General features: G+C 42.9%; 1 protein-coding gene across 4 annotated transcripts in view; it reads left to right on the top strand.

The window, feature by feature from the left end:
- The window catches only part of tbc1d30 (TBC1 domain family, member 30), a 71,086-nt gene extending 57,639 nt beyond the window's left edge, over window positions 1–13,447 (top strand). For 2 of the 4 annotated variants that reach the window (XM_080191149.1, XM_080191151.1), the window contains 5 exons: window positions 1,636–1,748; window positions 3,136–3,272; window positions 5,920–6,129; window positions 8,436–8,507; window positions 12,338–13,447. In XM_080191149.1, coding sequence (XP_080047275.1) covers window positions 1,636–1,748; window positions 3,136–3,272; window positions 5,920–6,129; window positions 8,436–8,507; window positions 12,338–13,089 — 1,284 coding nt within the window. In that variant the 3' untranslated portion in view covers window positions 13,090–13,447. The remainder of the gene's footprint in view (window positions 1–1,635; window positions 1,749–3,135; window positions 3,273–5,919; window positions 6,130–8,435; window positions 8,508–12,337) is intronic. The other 2 variants (XM_080191150.1, XM_080191152.1) reach the window with 1 other exon arrangement.
- Window positions 13,448–18,968: the final 5,521 nt, after the last annotated feature.

Below are 18,968 nucleotides of genomic sequence, written 5' to 3'. Positions count from 1 at the left end.
ATTGCTCTTTACTCAAGAGTGCAAAGAGAATGGGGATGGAGTGAAGAGCTAACGTTCCATTTAAGAATTTTGATCTGTGTAAATTGAACATTAACTTTCCTCTCATTTCTAGAGCAGATTTTGCTCTAGAAATGCAGTAAGCAGTAGATTAATCCATGTGTTCCTCTCAATAAGCTGATGATTGTAGGCAATCCCTTATCAAGGTCATTCATTTTGTTGGAAAAATGGATTGAATCATGGCTTGTAAAGCTCAAACTACACCAACCACTGTTATAAAATTAGATTTGACTTCTTCCTTTAAACCCATGGCTTTGTTCTTGGGAAAATTAATCCTTTTTCATATCGTTGGTATGGGTAAGAATTCATTTGTCAGAAGGAAACAGAAGAAATAGTGGAATTTGATCTGCTACAAACCAGTCAAAATCTTGGAATCATTTTTGCTAAAGAGAATAGTTGACTTATTCAGTCATCGTTTATTACAATACCTCGAGCAGGATCCAGATGTTTTAAGGAATAGTTACTAAGTGACTCATTCACCTTCTTCCATTTTAATGTGCCCTCAGAAACCTCTTCTTTTAATTTTAAGCACATTTCTTCCCAATCCATATCGTGCATAATTTTTAAAATTATGGCTGGAATTGAACCTGGGTCCCTGGTGCTGTGAGGGAGCAATGCTAACCACTATGCCACCATGCTATGGTTGACACTCAACTGCCCTCGAGCAACTAAGAATGGGCAATAAATGCTGGACAGCCAGCAACACCCATGTCATATGAATTAATAAAAATAAATTATATCACCCCTGTATCTTTTATGTGCAAAGGAATATCAGCCTAGTCTAAGTTAGACGTTTTCATAATTTAGCCCATTTTCGTTCCCATTATACCTCAATGGTCGATGTGGATAATTTCAAAGGCAAATCATGTTCTCATATCTCATTATCCTAACTCATTGGGTAAGTTAATTACCAGATTAAGTTGATAAAAGGTATGGATAAAGTAGACATGAAGTGAATGTTTCTGTTGATGAGGTATTCTAGAACGAGAGATCATAGTCTTAAAATAAGGCGTAGCAAATTTAAAACAGAGTTAAGGAGAAACTACTTCTCCCAAAGGGTTGTGAATCTCTGGAATTTGCAAGCCCAGAGTGTGTTGGATGCTGGGACAATGAGTAAATTTAAGGAGGAGTTAGATTTTTGATTGGTAATGGGGAGAAGGCAGGAAAATGGGGATGAGGTGCATATCAGCAATGGTGGTGTGGACCTGATGGGCCGAATGGCATAATTCTGCTCCTGTATCTTATGAATTTATGAAGATTAAGTTTGGCTTCTTGATGTCATGCATCCTTCATTGTTACCACCATAAAAGGCAAGAATTCAAATAAGGGAGCGATCAGTCATTCCAGAAGTATGGAGGTTGCTGTCTTAGAAGAAACAACTGGAGGGAGGAAATCTCTTTATTTTCATTGCGCCACTGCAGTTCCCAGACTTAAGAAGCATTTAATATTTAAAGAGTGTGTTTGTGTTGAACAAGAAAGGAATTTCTAACCTGGTATATTACCATATTAAATTTAATACCACATGGGTTGAAAGTCCCACCTGAGGTACTTTATTGTGTTTTATGTTTTCTGTCATAGACTCTTTATTCAATGGCACCATTCCCCTTTCCACAACTGGCTGAACTGAGAGAGAAATACACTTACAATATCAATCCGTTTCCAGCCCCTATGAAGTCATCAGAATCGCAACGGTAAGGGAGATTTTTCATTGCACACAGATTTTCTGGGTCTTCCAACCGATGGGATCTTCTGGTCCTACCACCATTCCCTGTCTCGGGACTCCCAATGGCAGAGGGCACAAACAACTGGGGATCCGGGTTCAATTCCAGCCTCGGATCACTGCCTGTGTAATGTTTGCATGTTCTCCCCGCATCTGTGTAGATTTCCTCCTGGTGATCCGGTTTCCTCCCACACTCCAAGGATGTGCAGATTAGGTGGATTGGCCATGCTAAATTGCACCTTAGTGTCCCAAGATGGATTAACCATGTTAAATAGGCTACAGGGATAGGTCAGGGGAGAGGGCCTGGGTAATATACTCTGTCAGAGAGTCGGTGTGGATTCAATAGGCCTAATGGCCTCTTCTGCACTGTAGGGATTGTATGATTCTATTTGTGATGGGCCGGACCATCAGGCCAAATATGCCGCTGTAAAATGCACCATGTGGGTTGGGGGAGTGAGAATTCTGCACTGATCATTGGTGTAATAGCTATCTCGCACTATCGTAGAATTATAGAAACCCTACAGTACAAAAGGAGGCCATTCAGACCATCAAGCCTGCACTGACAACAATCCCACCCAAGCCCTATCCTTGTAACCCCACATATTTGCCCCACTAACCCCTCTAACCTACTCATCCCGGGACACAAAGGGGCAATTTAGCTTGGCCAATCAACCTATCCCACACATCTTTGGGCTGTGGGAGGAAACCAGAGCACCCAGGGGAAACCCACACAGACATAGGGAGAATGTGCAAACTCCGCACAGGCAGTGACCCAAGCCGGGAATTGAACCCAGGTCCCTGGTGCTGTGAGGCAGCAGTGCTAACCACTGTGTCACCGTGCTGTCCCAGAGTGATTCTGAATATCTGTCACCCCTTGGTGACAGAGTTTGATCATTGGCTATTCCAAATATTCAAACTGCAAAAAGGTGCTGATCTTTGATAATCTTAGTATACCATTAAATTCTTGAGCCTTGCAGCATACGTTTCTGCTGCCTTGCTTGCCGCCACCTCTTTCGAAAAAGTGCATGTGGTTTCTGCTTTGTCCCTTGTATGAGAGAAGTTAAAGTTGCAATTGGTGTGATATGCTTTCAGTTTTGAGCCTTTGCCCTGTTTCACTCCCATTAGCAATGTAACTTTGACCACAAACTACAGGTCTGAATTCAATGTCAGCCACAAATGAAAGTGATCTTAAATTATAGCACCACAGCTGCACAGGGAGCCTTTCACCTAATGCAATGGCTGATCTTTGTAAAAATATTCTGATCTGCCTCATTTTTGTATCATTTGAGATTGTACCATTTGGATCACACTTATTGCTTTAAATTGATTTTCCTTCCCACCCCTGACATTTATTACAGGAATCTCAGTAAAACGAAAGACAGTGATGAAGAGATTGATTTGGATGATGAAGATATAATAGCCTCTGCAGTCGGCTGTCTGGGACCATTTAGTCTTCTTGTACCAGAACTGCAGAGGTATCAGAAACAAGTCAAAGGTAAATCTTCAACGAAATTCTCAAGTTCTCTTTCTAAAAACTGGAAGCATCGAAGGGTTAACAGCAAAAAGGGTTATTGGTTTGGAAAACATGAGTTTAACAATGTAGCAAAGGCATCATATTTAATGATTAAAACAAAGCCTAAATTTAAGTAGGTGGCATGGTGGCACAGTGGTTAGCACTGCTGCCTCACAGCGCCAGGGAGCCAGGTTTGATTACTGGCTTGGGTCACTGTGTCTGCATGGGTTTTCTTTGGGTGCTCCAGTTTTGTCCCACAGTCCAAAGATGTGCGAGTTAGGTGAATTGGCCATGCCTCTTAGTGTCAGGGGGACCAGCTAGGATAAATGCACAGGGTTGTGGGGATAGGGCCTGTGTGGGATTGTGGTCGATGCAGACTTGATAGGCCGAATGGCCTCCTTCTGCACTATAGGATTCCATGATTCTAAATTGAAACAGTTCAAATTCTATTTTATTTGTTCAAGGACATGGGCATCATTGATCATTGTTGATTGCCCAGCTGTATTTGCCGTTGAGATGATAATGGAGAGCCACCTTCTTGAACTGTGGCAGCCCATGTAGTGTAGGTATACCTACAGTGCTGTTAGGGAGGGTTTTGATCAAGTGAAGGAGTAGCAATGTTGTTCCAAGTCAGAATGGTGAGTGGCTTGGAGGGGAACTTGCAAGCGGTGGCGTTCCCATGTGTCTGCTGCCCTTGTCCCTCTAGATGGTAGTGGTCATGGGTTTGGAAGGTGCTATCAAAAGATAATCAAATCAGAGTCGCAATGATGTCCATTTAGTTCCATCTGCACTTTTTTAATCTACCTGGAAGTTTGGACAGGCTTGTAGTCAGCACCATGGTCTCATTAATGGACAAAGAACAAAATCAAAACATCAGAATCTATTATTAATTTACATTTAATTCAACTTAATGTAAGGTATTTAAATGGTCCATTCAAAAACACTTCTGAAACACTTGTTAAATAACCAGTTGGGCTCTGGAACTCTTGATGGAAGTGGACTCTAAGCAATGGGAATAATTAAAGGGAATGGCCCAGTAAAATGACAGAAAGCCTTTGGAAAAGTCCAAATGTCATCTCAGCCCATTAAAATCCTGAGCCAAAGCTAAGGGAATGGAGAATTCAAGATGCTTTTACTGCTGATGCTGGAAACTGAAACAAAACAGAAAATACTGGAAAAACTCAGCAGTTCTGACAGAATCTGTGGGGAGAGAAAGTACAGTTAATGTCTTGTGTCTGGATGACTCTTCCTCAGAGTTAAGGATAACCTAAATAAGTGAAGGAAAAGGAGAGTGAAGCTGTAGGCACGAGTTTGTAGACAAGTGACAAAGCAGATACATTCATTGATGCCTGCTAAAGTGACAGCGACATATTTGTGAGGAAGTAACCTTTCTTCTCACCTTTGTGTAGCACTTGTCATTTGTACCCAGGTTAAAGCCTGCAGTTGGCTGTTACACTAGATACTTTACCCTGCAGGGTCTCCGCCAGTTGTTCATGCAGTAATTAACACATATTTGCATCAATAGCCAGGAATTTATCTTGGATGGATCACACCCTGCTGCTGTAACTCCGCCGTACCTGGAATAGAAAGCTTGTTAAAACTTGTAAACAGGATTTTACTATGCAACCAGTAGTGGGGTGGCAGCAGCTTTGAGGAAATTCTTGGCAGCAGAGTCTGCTGATCCAGACCCTGTCAAGGTAATTCCCAGCAGTCATTGTCAGGTAAGTAGGCCCAGGCTTGTGTGAATGGGCTCTCTGCCAGAGTCACTGCGGTGGAGCAGGAGAGGGCAGGAGGCAATCTATATGCATGTTTTCCATTGTTTTGAAGACCAACTTAAATATATTCAATATGAAAAGAAACTATCGCCATTGTTTGCAGGGTCGACAACTCAACCAAGCACAAAGTTCCAAAATAACTGGGACACCCATTAATAAAAACTGAAGTATTTTAACTCGTGGTGAAGGTATTTCATGCGGATGATTTGCTTTTTCTGTTCGCGTGAAATGAATAGTGTATGTTAATTGAGCCTGGTCACCAGTTCCAGCTTGTGTAAATGTGCAATTTGTACCGCAACATTTACAGTCTGTTTTTAAGGCTGCAGTATCATAGGATCCCTACAGTGCAGAACAGGCCATTTGGCCCATGGAGTCTCTTACAGAGTGTCTTTCCCAGGGTCTCTCCCTGCCCTATCCCCATAACCCCACACACATTTCCCATGTCTAATCCCCCTAACCTACACATCTTGAGGCACTAAGGGGCAAGTTAGCATGGCCAATCCACCCAACCTGTATACCTTTGGACTGTGGGAGGAAACTGGAGCAACTCGAGGAAACCCACACAGATATGGGGAGGATGTGCAAAATCCACACAGACAGTCACCCAAGGCCGGAATCAAACCCGGATACCTGGCGCTGTGAGGCAGAAGTGCTAACCACTGTGCCACCCACATAGTAATATTGCATTTGCAATCACGATCTTATTCGCTATCTCTTTGGAGCATTGTCAGGTACTATAACTGTTAGCATATCACTGATGAAGTCTGCAGTTTGCCCTTCCATTGAGCCTAAACGTGAGAGGAATAATGTCGACATTTAAAAGATTTCCATTTTTCTGGTTGTGATTTCTCCAGATCAGCAGGACGAGCAAATCCTGAAATCAAGCAACATTGCAGAGCTCAGCCCCGGGGCGATCGATGCAAGCCGCAGTGAGCACCACTCTGTGTTTAACAGCATGATGATGGAACGTATGACAACTGACATCAATGCACTGAAGCGGCAGTATATCCGGATAAAGAAGAAGCAGCAGGAGCAACAGGCCCAACTCATCTTCATCAAAGCAGGTAAAGTATCGCTCAGGACCCCAGCAGCATTTCCAGGATACGGACAGATATTTAATTGAGAGAAGGAAACTCATCCGCCTGCATTTTGTATTGGTAGATGTGTGTGTGCTTTTCATTTGTGAAAGGGAAATTATTGAAAAAAGGAAAGCATTCACAGTGTTGTAAAGCTTGCTTTTCGAATGCAGAAGTTGCATACGTGATTGCCACTTAACACGAGAAATCTTCTCCCAAACAATGCATCATCTCAGATATCTTCTCCAAGTATTCCCATGAAGAAAATCCTGAGCTACAAAATTGACTGACAGGCCAATGTTTCAATTGATGCCTTATTCATTATAGCGATACAAGGGATTGAGGCTGAATTTAAATTTGTGATATGCTGGAAGGTCTATTGTTTTCTACTATTACAGTTCATTTAACTGCATTCTGACGTTGTTGGCCTGGCTCCGTGCCTTGTTTCCATTTTCATTGTTATTCACCACTTCTTGAGGCTATAAACTACTGTTAATATTTGTGGTGATAGCTTTAGGATTGAACTGGAGATGTAGGTTCAGTGGGGCGGCTAACTGGTCATTGGCATAATTCGGTCACAACGCAACTCAAATGGCACCAATACAAGAGGCTTGCTGCGTATGTTAGAACCGCCCAGGTCATTGCAACCATTAATCACCAATCATGTCACCAGAAGAAAACTGAACGTGAAGCTTCAGTATAGTTCCTGTCCCAGTTGAAGCTTCAATGTCTTGGTTTCAGTTATGGCATTGACATGTTTAAGCAGTTAAATAGGATTCTAACTATTCGTCAGATTTCCTCATCTGTTATTGGGTTGGCACAGTGGTTAGCACTGCTGCCTCACAATGCCAGCGACCCAAGTTCGAATCCCAGATTGGGTCACTGTCTATGTGGAGTTTGCATGTTCTCCCTGTATCTGCGTGGGTTTCTTCCAGGTGCTCCAGTTTCCTCCAAAGATGTCCAAAGATGTGCAGGTTAGGTGAATTGGCCATGCTGAATTCTCCCTCAGTGTACCAGAACAGGTGCCAGAGTGTAGCAACGAGGGGATTTTCACAGTAACTTCATTAAGTGTAAGCCTGCTTGTGACTAATAAATAAACTTTAAACTATTCATGGATAGTAAGAAAGGATACAAATTTATAAAATTAGTAAGAGCACAGAATTGTGAGGGACTATAACAACCCCACCCCCACCGTCCTGAATAAGTTGGAAAAGAGATGGAAGGAAAGGGATGAAAAAGTGGAAGAAATATTAGTTGGAGCACACTTGCACTACTGTGTGCAGTTGTGGTCTCTGTATGACCAAAAAAGAACGTTGAAGCCTTGGACACTGAGGAGAGGAGATTTTCAATTTTGGTTACATCCTTGTGAAGATCTAACTGTCGCACTACTTTAATGAGGCAACTTCAGCAATGGATAGCTTTAGTTTGGAATTTAATGTAAGTGATTGAAGATAACCATGTTGAAATACACCATGAAATCCTTCCCAGTGGAGTATGGGATAAAAGTGCCAGTAAATGTGCTGCTAAATCCTACAGACCAAAAGGCCATTGGTTCAATGTGATGGATTAGTGTTGGACTGATCACAGTGTCAGTTAAGTGGAAGGGATAAAATAAGCCAGGGTTTCCTCTTCCAATTGCAATTCAATGACTGCTTGTTAGGAAATGCTTATATGTGAGCGTTATGTGGGAACAGGGTTAAACCTGACTATAACATCTTCCTTTAACTATTGGTTGCTGAAACTCGCTACCCGGTCTCATAAATGAAGGTTAAGTTTACTTATCAGTGTCACAAGTAGGCTTACATTAACACTGCAAAGAAGCTATGGTGAAAATCCGCTAGTTGACACACTCCGGCACCAGTTTGGGTATACTGAGGGAGAATTTAGCATGGCCAATGCAGCTAAGCAGCACGTCTTTCGGATTGTGGGAGGAAACTGGTGCACCCGGAGGAAACCCACGCTGACACGGGGAGAACATGCAGACTCCGCACAGACAGTGACCCAAGCAACTGGTCATTTGAATAAGATCCTGGACTGTGGAACTTGCCCCTTCAGGAGATATATGATTTTCATGGAAGAGAAAGGGTGAAAAAATGGCAAAAAAAGACAAAACGCTTACATGAAGTAGCAGGTGAAAAAGGCAGGAAGGCATTTGGAAAGAGGTATTTTCAGAACCATCATATCAATTCTAACATGAGGAGGATTTCTGGTTACCTTATCTACAAGAAAAACACTGTTCAGACTGACTCATTTTGTCCAGTTTCTTTTTAATTTTTTTGTTTTTTTTCAATTAGGAACAGAAGACGAAATTAATTCTGGGGTCATCCCAGATCCCAGAGACAAGCTGAATAATGCTATTGGAAGAAGTTAGTGTTTATGATTTTATTTTTATTTCATATCACAATAATATACTGAGGTACTAATGAAAACACCTTGATGTGAACTAACCTTGTTCTCTCCCTGTAATGCACTAATCTATTGTCTCTTTCTTCCTTCCTTCCTTCCAACAAAGCATTTTTTTCTCATATAACCCTTTCCTTTTTTCAAGCAACTTGTGACAACTTAATGCATCATCAAGCCTACTGGTCTCACAATATTAGTTAAATAAGTTCAAGCACTTAATCATATTTTTTAAGGGTAACTAGGGATGGGCAATAAATGCTGGCCAGCCAGTGATGCCCATGTCCCACAACTGAGTAACAAAACTTGTTTTTTTTGTTGAATGTTTCTGATTATTAGTGAGAAATAGACCATATTTTCATTTGTTGCAACCTCGTGCTAACACAAAGATCTCCAGTTTTATATGTTGTAAGGGGGAGCGGGGAGTGGGAACAGGGGAGGGGGTAGCGGGAGCAGGGTGTGGGGTTAAATGTTGTGATTGGAACATAAACACCAGGAACATCTTTCTTCCTCCTCAGAAGTGAAGGAAGGTTCAAGACAGCAAATTAAGGCAGAACAGGCCTATATCTCCTGACAACCAGTCACAGCACAGCAGTTAGCGTCCTGTAGAAATAATGGGAAGGGAGAGAAAATAATTTTTGTATCATCCACCTTGTACACATTAACGTGTACAATAACCGTAGAATCATAGAATCCCTAAGTGCAGAAGGAAGCCATTTGGCCCATCAGGTCTGCACCAACAACAATCCCACCCAGTTCCTATCCCCATAACTCCATGTATTTACCCTGCTAATCTCCCTGACACTAAGGGCCCAATTTTACCATTGTGTCGCACCCAAAAACCCACAGCAATGTGGTCGATTCTTAAATGCCCTCAGGAATGGGCAATAAATGCTAGCCAGTGATGCCCACATCCTATGAATGAATAAAAAAAAATTCCACCCATCTACAGGTTGCCTGGAAGAGTGTTAATCAAACCTGCTGCCATTTTTTTTTCTCCTTTGAAAGTAGTTTTATGTTTATCTCGAGAAGAAGGAATATCCCACAACCCTCCTGTGCAAATGGATAACAACACCCTTTTGTTTCCAAGTGGCTTTAATGCATTTTCAGAAAATGCCATCAGTGTGCGGTCTGAAACTCTGCCAATCCACATTTTTGAGTCTGTTGGCTCTCTGTCAAAGCTACTCAGCTAGTTGCAGTGCCCTCCCTTCTCCCTGTGATCCTGCAATTCACTTCCTGTTCAGATAATTATCCAATTCCCTCTTGAAAGCTCTGACTGAATCTGCCTCCACCACATTCTCAGGTAATGAATTCCTAACCATTTGCTGCATTAAAATAAAATGTCCTTGTTTTACCTCTAGTTCTTCTAGTTGCAACAAACATCCACTGCTCCTGCACTCGAAACCTCTCACAATGAAGACCAATATGCCATTTGCCTTCTTTACTGCCTGTTGCACCTGCATGTTGACCTTCAGTGACTGGTGAACAAGGACACCTAGAACATTTTGACGTTCCCTATGTAGTCCTGCCTCCAAAGGAGTTAGGGTCATCTCTCTAGCAGGACGGCACAGTAGTTAGCACTGCTGCCTCACAGCGCCAGGGAACCGGGTTCGATTCTCATCTTGGGTCACTGTCTGTGTGGAGTTTGCATGTTCTCCCTGAGTCTGTGTGGGTTTCCTCCAGGTGCTCTAGTTTCCTACCACAGTCCAGAGATGTGCAGATTAGGTGGATTGGCCATGCTCAATTGCCCCTTCTTGTCCCAAAATGTGTTGGTTAATGGGATTAGTGGGTTAAGGATAGGGGGATATGGCCTAGGTAGATTGCTTCATCAGAGAGCAGGCTGCATGGGCCAAATTGGTTTCTTCTACACTGATTTGTCTGTGTGCTGCAGTAAGTTTTAATTTAATGCCTCACAGCACCAGGGACCTGAGTTTGATTCCTAGCTTAGGTCACTGTCTGTGTGGAGGTTGCACCTTCTCCCCGTGTCTGAGTGGGTTTCCTCTGGGTGCTCCAGTTTCCTCCCACGTGCTGGTTAGATGCATTGGCCATGCTAAATTCTCCCTCAATGTACCCAAACAGGTGCTGGAGTGTGGCGACTAGGGGATTTTCACAGTAACTTCATTACAGTATCAGTGTAAGCCTACTTGTGACAATAATAAATAAAATGAACCGATATGCCAGCTGACCCAATGTTTTATAAACGTTCCTCATAACCCCACCAGAATTCTATCACCCCCATCTCCCACTGGAATTGGAGCGGGCAAGGGCTGCACAGTGGGAAGATCCATTGATGGTGGGACAAATGAGGCCACAAAATCCCACCAATCATATTTGCTTTTGTGCTCTGTGCCTCTATTTACAAAGCCCAGGATTCCTTACTAACCACCTTTTCAACCTGCCTGATCACCTCCAAAAATCTCTGCACACCTACCCCCAAATCCCTCTGTCATGCTCTCTCTTTTAGAATGTATCTTTTAGTTTACATAGTCTTCCCACCAAAATGTCACTTCTCCACTTTAAATTTCTTTTTTAATATCCGCCAGCCCATCAATGTCCTCTTGAAGTTTATCACCATCCTCCTGAAAGTTCACGATACTTCCAAGTTTTGTGTCATCCTCAAATTTTGAAATTGCACCCTGTACATCCTAAGATAGATCATTAACATTGATCAAAAAAAGCAATGATTCTAATACCCCATAGAGAACCCCACTATATTACCTTCCTTTACTCTGAGAAACAGCCATTCATCATGAGGAGACAGTGGCATAATGGTAATGTCACTGGACTAGTAATCCAGAGATCTAGAATAATGCTTTGGGGACCCAGCTTCAAATTCCACCATGGCAGACGGTGAAATTTGTATTCAATAAAAATCTGGTATTAAAAGTCTAATGATGATCACGAAACCATTGTCAATTGTTGTAAAAACTCATCTGATTCACTAATTTCCTTCAGGGAAGGAAATCTGCCATCCTTATCTGGTCTGGCCTACATGTGTCTCCAGATCCACAGCAATGTGCTTGACTCTCAACTGCCCTTAGGGAGGGATGGGCAGTAAAAATGCTGGACCAGCCAACAATTCCCACATCCCATGGACAAATTAAAGAGAAGGATCTATTTTCAAATGCCTTTAGGCCAGTTTTATCAAGTTAATAGTTGCCAATGTGGGAAAAATTGCTCCAAATTTCCTTTTTCTATCAGCAGAAGCATTCAGCTTAGAAAATCTCAGCAGGTCTGACAGCATGTGTGGGTAGAGAATAGAGCCAATGTTTCGAGTCCACATGACCCTTCATCAGAGCTCTATTTCCCACAGATCAGCCAGACCCTGCTGAAATTGTCCAGTTTTTTCTGCTTTCGTTTCAGATTCCAAAAGTATTTTGCTTTTACATTCAGGTTAGATTTGGAATAAAGCTCTGTGGTCTCTTCCCCAACCTTGACAGAACCCCATGGTAATACGAATGTTCTTTGCGTGGTGGAGTGCCACTGCCAACACTCACGTTGAATTGCAGGCATCTACCTATGTGAAATGGACATGTGCCCCGCAGGATCGGAGTTAAACCTGCCCTTACTTCGATTACACCTTGTTTACAAGTTCATCCAAGGCTTATTAACTCGCAGCGTAACGCATGATGATTGATGCTTTTGTTTGAAGTTTCGGTATGAGCTGTGTGCCCCAGCTGGGATTTATTTGAAAGATTTTGGGGAAGTGGTGGTGGAACTCCACAGTCAGAAGGTATGACCATTCCTGTCATTTATTAACCAGTGGGTTGTTCTTTTTATATTGTGCGTTTCACAGGTGAAGGGCCAGTCACCACTATCCTGCCTTCGCAGATGAACCAAACTCCAATGATGAATCACTTGCTTCTGGGGAAGAAACTGAGAACTACGAACCGAATCACCAGGAACGCTGTCATTCACGTACCGGGGGCAAAGCCCCCCCAGGAGGACATAAAGTCAAAGCTCAACTCACCGTGGCGCACTCATATCCGAGTTCACCGGAAAAACCTAGCAAGGTCCAAGGCTCAGCTGAGCCACGGGGACACCATCGGGCTGATGGAGGAGCAGACTCAGCTCACTAAAGAGAGAAGCGACAAAGCGGTGGAAGAATCCTGTCTCAGCTCCGCAGCCGGCACAGAAGCTGAGAGTAAAAGCATAGAGGACCGGGTCTCGGTGCAGGCGGACGGGCAGTCCTCCGAGCCGGTTTACAGGGACGCCAGTGACAACGTGAACGTGATTCAGCACCAGCTAAAGAGGTTGGACTTGAGCCAGAGTGAGGCGAGTGCGACTGAGCCGCCCAGCCCATCGCCAAGCCAGAGGCACTCGTCTGATTCTTCAGATTCGGAGAAGGGGATGTCCGATCCCGGGCACAGGACTGGCTCTTTGAAGATGCAGACATTCACCCCTTTCCCGAGTGTTAAACCTCCCAGGAAATCAGCAGCGGCGAGGAATTTGGGATTGTACGGGCCGACCGAGAGGACGCCCACTGTCCATTTTCCCCACATGAGCAAAAGCCTCCACGGCAAAGCAAGAGGGACCAGGAAAGAATGAATAAGCTGGAGTAATTCTGTAATTTTTGTGATAATTTATTCTTAAATTAAGATGTTTAAAAGCGTTTTATATCATGTGCAATGTGAGAAGACCTATCATGTGTAAATATGTTTTTTTTGAAAAAAATGTGGTTTAACTGCCGGAGTTGAAATTCTAAAGTATTGCTGTATTAAATGTGTTTTCCAGAAATTGAATATCAACAATAAATGCACCATATATAATATTTATGGAGAACTGAAGGAAAAAACGTGAAACAAAGCACTAAAGGCGGTGTTAAACAGATCTAAAATTCTTCAAAATTGCTGTCTTACCTATTGCTATTGTACAACGTGACAATAAAAACCACTTTACAATTTCAGCTGCACATTGATTTTCATATTTTAACCTTCGGATAGAAATCACAATTTTGTGGGTTGATATCAGTTTGTAAGCCTATCCAGTTTCTGTCCTTTATTTGCCTTTGCAAGTCGATCCCATGAGAAAATATGGGACCATTGATCAGTCAAGCCCAAGAGTTTTGAAACCTTTTTTTGTTCCCTGAAGTGGGGAATTCTGGCCGGATTTCTTTAGAAAGTTCTAAAAAAAACTTTGATAAGTAAACTTGCAGAGGTAAGCGAAATTCAGCCTTTCTAGTGCAATAAAATTTTATTTTTAAAACTAATTTTATTAAAACATAGAAAATTCCCCCTGCCTTAGCAAAGCAGCCAGCATAATTGGGACGCCACAGTGGTAACACTGCTGCCTCACAGAGCCAAGGGGACCCAGGTTCAATACTGGCCTTGGGTCACTGTCTGTGTGGAGTTTGCACATTCTCCCCGGGTCTGCGTGGGTTTCCTCCGGGTGCTCTGGTTTCCTCCCACAGTCCAAAGATGTGCATGTTAGGTTGACTGGTCATGCTAAATTGACCCTAGTGTTGAAGAGTTAGCAGGATAAATGTGTGGGGTTACAGGAATAGGGCTTGGGTGGGATTGTGATTGGTGCAGACTCAATGGGCCAAACAGCATCCTTCTATAACTGTAGGAATTCTATGATTCTGACCATAGTTTTGAATAATTAAGGATCCCACACACCCTGAACGTTCTCTCTTCCACCTTCTTCTGTTGGGAGAAAGATACAAAAGTCTGAGATCACAAACCGACCAACTCAAGAACAGCTTCTTCCCTGCTGCTGTCAGACTTTTTGAATGAACTTACCTTGCAATAAGTTGATCTTTCTCTACACCCTAACTATGACTGTAATATTACATTCTGCACTTTCTCCTTCTCTATCTACAGTGCACAAGAAACAATACTTTTCACTTTATGCTAATACAGCGGGCGGCATGATAGCACACTGGTTAGCACTGATGCTTCACAGCTCCAGGGACCTGGGTTTGAATCTGGCTTGGGTCACTTTGTGTGGCGTTTGCAGATTCTCTCTGTGTCTACGTGGGTTTCCTGTGTGTGTCTGGTTTCCTCCCACAGTCCATAGATGTGCAGGCTAGGTTGATTCACCATTCTAAATTGCCCCTTAGTGTCCCGGGATGCATAGGTTAGAGGGATTAATGGGTAAATATGTAGGAATATGGGGATAGGGGATGGGTGGGATTGTGGTTGGTGCAGACTAGATGGGCTGAATGGCCTCTTTCTGCACTGTAGGATTCTACGATTCTATGTGACAATAATAAATCAAATATGAAACAAAAGCATTAAATAGACAAAGACTTTGAACGAAGAAAAGATTCCAGATAGGTGCAATGACACAACAGTGGCACTGGGTTTTCTCTACAGATCTCTCTTTTCGTATCAGAAGCTTGGTCAATTAAACAATTTGGTTATCTCAGTTATCTCAAAGTACACCCAAATAATTAATTACAGAGTTTAATTTAATCAACATGTCAACTGATTTATGATCATTTTGTCGCTCAAAAATGCTGGGCCGAAAACTGGCAAATGGAGTTTAACCCTAATAAGTGCAAGGTGATTAATTTTGGTAGGACAAACTTGAATGCGGATTACAGGATCAACGGCAGGGTTCTGAGCAACATGGAGGAACAGAGAGATCTCGGGGTTCATATCCACAGATCTCTGAAGGTTGCCACCCAAGTGGATAGGGCCATGAAGAAGGCTTATAGTGTGTAGCATTTATTAACAGGGGGTTTGGGTTTAAGAGCCGTGGGGTTATGCTGCAACAATGCAACTATGCTAGCCTGGAGTTTAGAAGGCTGAGGGGGGATCTTATAGAAATATATAAGATAACGAAGGGGATAGATAAGATAGAGGTAGAGAGATTCTTCCCGCTTAGAAAGGATAGCAGGACTAGAGGGCACAGCCTCAAGATAAGCGGGGGGAGGGGGGGTGCAGTTTAGATCAGAGTTGAAGAGGAACTTCTTCACTCAAAGGGTGGTGAATCTCTGGAAATCTCTGCCCATTGAAGTGGTGGAGGCTACTTCACTGAATATATTTAAGTCACGGGTAGATAGGTTTCTGGTAGACAAGGGAATTAAGGGTTATGGGGAGAAAACGGGAAAGTGGAACTGATTCACTTCAGATCAGTCATGATCTTATTGAATGGTGGGGCAGGCTCGAAGGGCTAGATGGCCTACTCCTCCTCCTATTTCTTATGTTCTATACCGGACGTTAGTGAGACCACATTTGGAATATTGTGTTCAGTTCTGGTCACTCCACTATAAGAAGGATGTGGAAGCATTGGAGAGAGTGCAGAGGAGATTTACCAGGATGCTGCCTGGTTTGGAGGGTAGGTCTAATGAGGAAAGGTTGAGGGAGCTGGGGCTTTTCTCTTTAGAGCAGAGGAGTATGAGAGGCGACTTAATAGAGGCTTATAAGATGATGAGAGGGATTGATAGAGTGGACATGCAGAGACTATTTCCTCGGGTGGATGTAACTGTTACTAGGGGGTATAATTTTAAGGTTCATGGTGGGAGATATAGGAGGGATGTCTGAGGTAGATTCTTCACTCAGAGAGTGGTTGGGGTGTGGAATGGCCTGCCTACTGTGATAGTGGAGTCAGACACTTTAGGAACTTTCAAGCGGTTATTGGATAGGCACATGGAGCACACCAGAACGATAGAGAGTGGGATAGCTTGATCTTGGGTTTGGACATAGCTCAGCACAATATTGAGGGCCGAAGGCCTGTACTGTGCTGTCCTGTTCTATGTTCTAAATTATAATCTGACACTTAAAATATTGATCCTTCATTCACCTGTCCATTTTACGGAAGTTCTCTCCCAAAAATAGCTTCCTATGACGCTATGAAACTGGCTCTAATATCCAATGAAGGCGCCATTATCATTTGGCATTATCCTCTGGCCTGGATATACACGGGTAATTTACTTTGTTGCATAATTTATGCCTGACTTGTGCTGGTATGTTTCATGAATATATGTTCCATTTTACTGGCATGTTATAAATTTATTTCTTAGAGACATTATTAATATGTTACTTAAGTATTTTGTATTTTTCTCAAACACACATTAAAACATTAGCTGCTGGTTATCCTCACGTTGAGTATTTAGAATTAATCAGCTTTCTTAACTACACTCCCTATGGACATTACTTTGCGCCCATATTATTCTTCAGCCTTTTGGATATATTTATTTTAGACATGGGTATAGAGCTCCCACTGGTGGCTCGCCGGGTAACTGCACCACTGAAGTAAGATGGGCTCTCAGGCAGACTCTATCGACCTTTTAAAAATGGTGGGTGTGACCTGGATGCTGAAGCCCCATCCCTATTTCTAACAGATCCAACACTTTGCTAGTAGGGGATGGAGGGAGATGTGGGGGGGGCGGGGGAGGGGAGAGGTGGCAGGGAGTGCGTATAGGCTGTGATTCACACAGGTGGGAAACCCAACTCAGCTGGTCCAGTTCAACTTAGAGCCAGGCTCAAACAGATCTCACTTTGGCTGCTTAAAGAACTTTAACCTTGATGGAGTAGACATAAACATCCCTGAAGGGTGGGTGGATGAGGTAATAATTTTTTTTAATATGTTTATTAAAAATGTTCTTTTATTTTACATAGCAAACAAACACAGATAGAGCCACACAGTGCCCGCTTGTTCATTCCAACACAATTGGGCACAGGGCTCCCTATAGCCAGGGGACAAGCCCCTGGTACCCACCCCGCCCAAGTCCCATCTAATTGCATCGGTAATGACGGTAATAATATAAAAGTAAGAAGGCAGAGGAACGCTGCTGGAAAACCAACTGAGCACTCAATCAGCCCAGGCTATAACCTAGTGAGTGGAGAAAATAGAGAGAGACAGCAAAGGAGAGAGAAGAAAGAGTAGAAGGAAAAGAGAGAAGTTCTCATGTTGGTCCCCACACCTCAGCAGGTTGGGCAGGCAGACTCAGGTAAAGGGCGAGGGCGCGTCCACCAATTGGGGGAGTGTGGTTCTGTGACATAAGGTAATCATAACCATCATGATCTGAAGTCTGTTTTTGAATTATGCTCTTTAAACTTTAACTGCAGCTTGTTTCTTTTAATGAGAGTTTAGAAACAAACCCCTTTGATGGATGGACTACTTTGACAGTTATAGGTTGGGGGAAAAAAAACATTAGCACATAGTCATACAGTTTCAATAGAGCTCTCAATTGACATTTACCCAAGAGCAATTGTTATATTCTTATGAATGCTGGGCTGAGTTTCAAATGCTACAGTTACCTCACAAGGAGGTTCTGAGTTTAGCGCGATTGATAGTTTAAAAAGTTAGTTGTTTTAATTATGGGGTAGGATTTTATGACCTCACTTTTCCCAAAACCATAAAATCCCAACCAAGATCAATGGACCTCTTTCCATGGTCCACTCCTCACCCATTCCAACTCCTATGGCAGGTAGGATGATATATTCAGACCCCATAGGGCGAATAATAAGTTTTTTTTGTTTTTAGAAGACATTAATCACTTGGAGAATTAATATCTTTGAATGGAAGTTTTATGAGTGGGTGTTTTCTTTTCCCCACTACCAAGTTTGGATGAGAGCTGTATTTTCAATTGTTTACAGTTCCACATGGGTCATGAGATCTGCCCATAGTGGATACTGGGTGAATGGCAAAAGAGATGGCATGGAGAGTATGGAGGGTTATGGGGTTGGGTGAGCAGGTATAACAGAGAACACAACAACTAGAACAATGTCCCAGAGAACCAAGGTGTGTCTTCACGTCATCCCAACTTGGTACTCACCAGCCTCTGTGGCTGCCTACTCCCTGCTTCTGAAGTTCAGGTTCAATTCTATTTTGCACCTGCGATGCCACCTCCACACCCCCACCCAAGAGTAAACATCATACATTTCAGGGTACTTTTTACTGGGGTAGGTCCAGTAAGTTGTGGAAATTTGCAGATTCCCAATTTACCCCTTATTCAAATACTTGTAGTATTTTCCACCTTTCTACAATTCTCACAATCTGAGCCCTGATGACAGAGGGGGTGGCACAGGGGTACAGTGGATAACACTGCTGCCTCATAGCTCCAGCAATCCGGGGTCAATTCCAGCCTCGGGTGATTGTGTGGAATTTGCATATTCTCCCTTTGTCGTATGAGGAACAGCTGAGGACTCTGGGTCTGTATTCGTTGGATCTTATTGCAACTTACACGATACTGCGAGGCCTGGGATAGAGTGGATGTGGAAAGGATGTTTCCACTAATAGGAAAAACTGGAACCAGACAGCGCAACCTCAGGCTAAAGGGACGATCCTTTAAAACAGAGATGAGGAGGAATTTCTTCAGCCAGAGAGTGGTGAATCTGTGGAATGCTTTGCTGCAGAAGGCTGTGGAGGTCAGGTCAGTGAGTGTCTTTAAGAAGGAGATAGATAAGTTCTTCATTAATAAAGGAATCAGGAAAATGGAGATGAGAAAATACCAGCCATGATTGAATGATTGATAG

Source organism: Carcharhinus amblyrhynchos, chromosome 6 (genome assembly GCF_965287045.1).
Source record: "Carcharhinus amblyrhynchos chromosome 6, sCarAmb.v2.hapA, whole genome shotgun sequence".
NCBI classification, from domain to species: Eukaryota; Metazoa; Chordata; class Chondrichthyes; order Carcharhiniformes; family Carcharhinidae; genus Carcharhinus; species Carcharhinus amblyrhynchos.
Note: the sequence above shows the minus strand (reverse complement) of the source record. Positions and strands in the feature narration are given on the sequence as shown.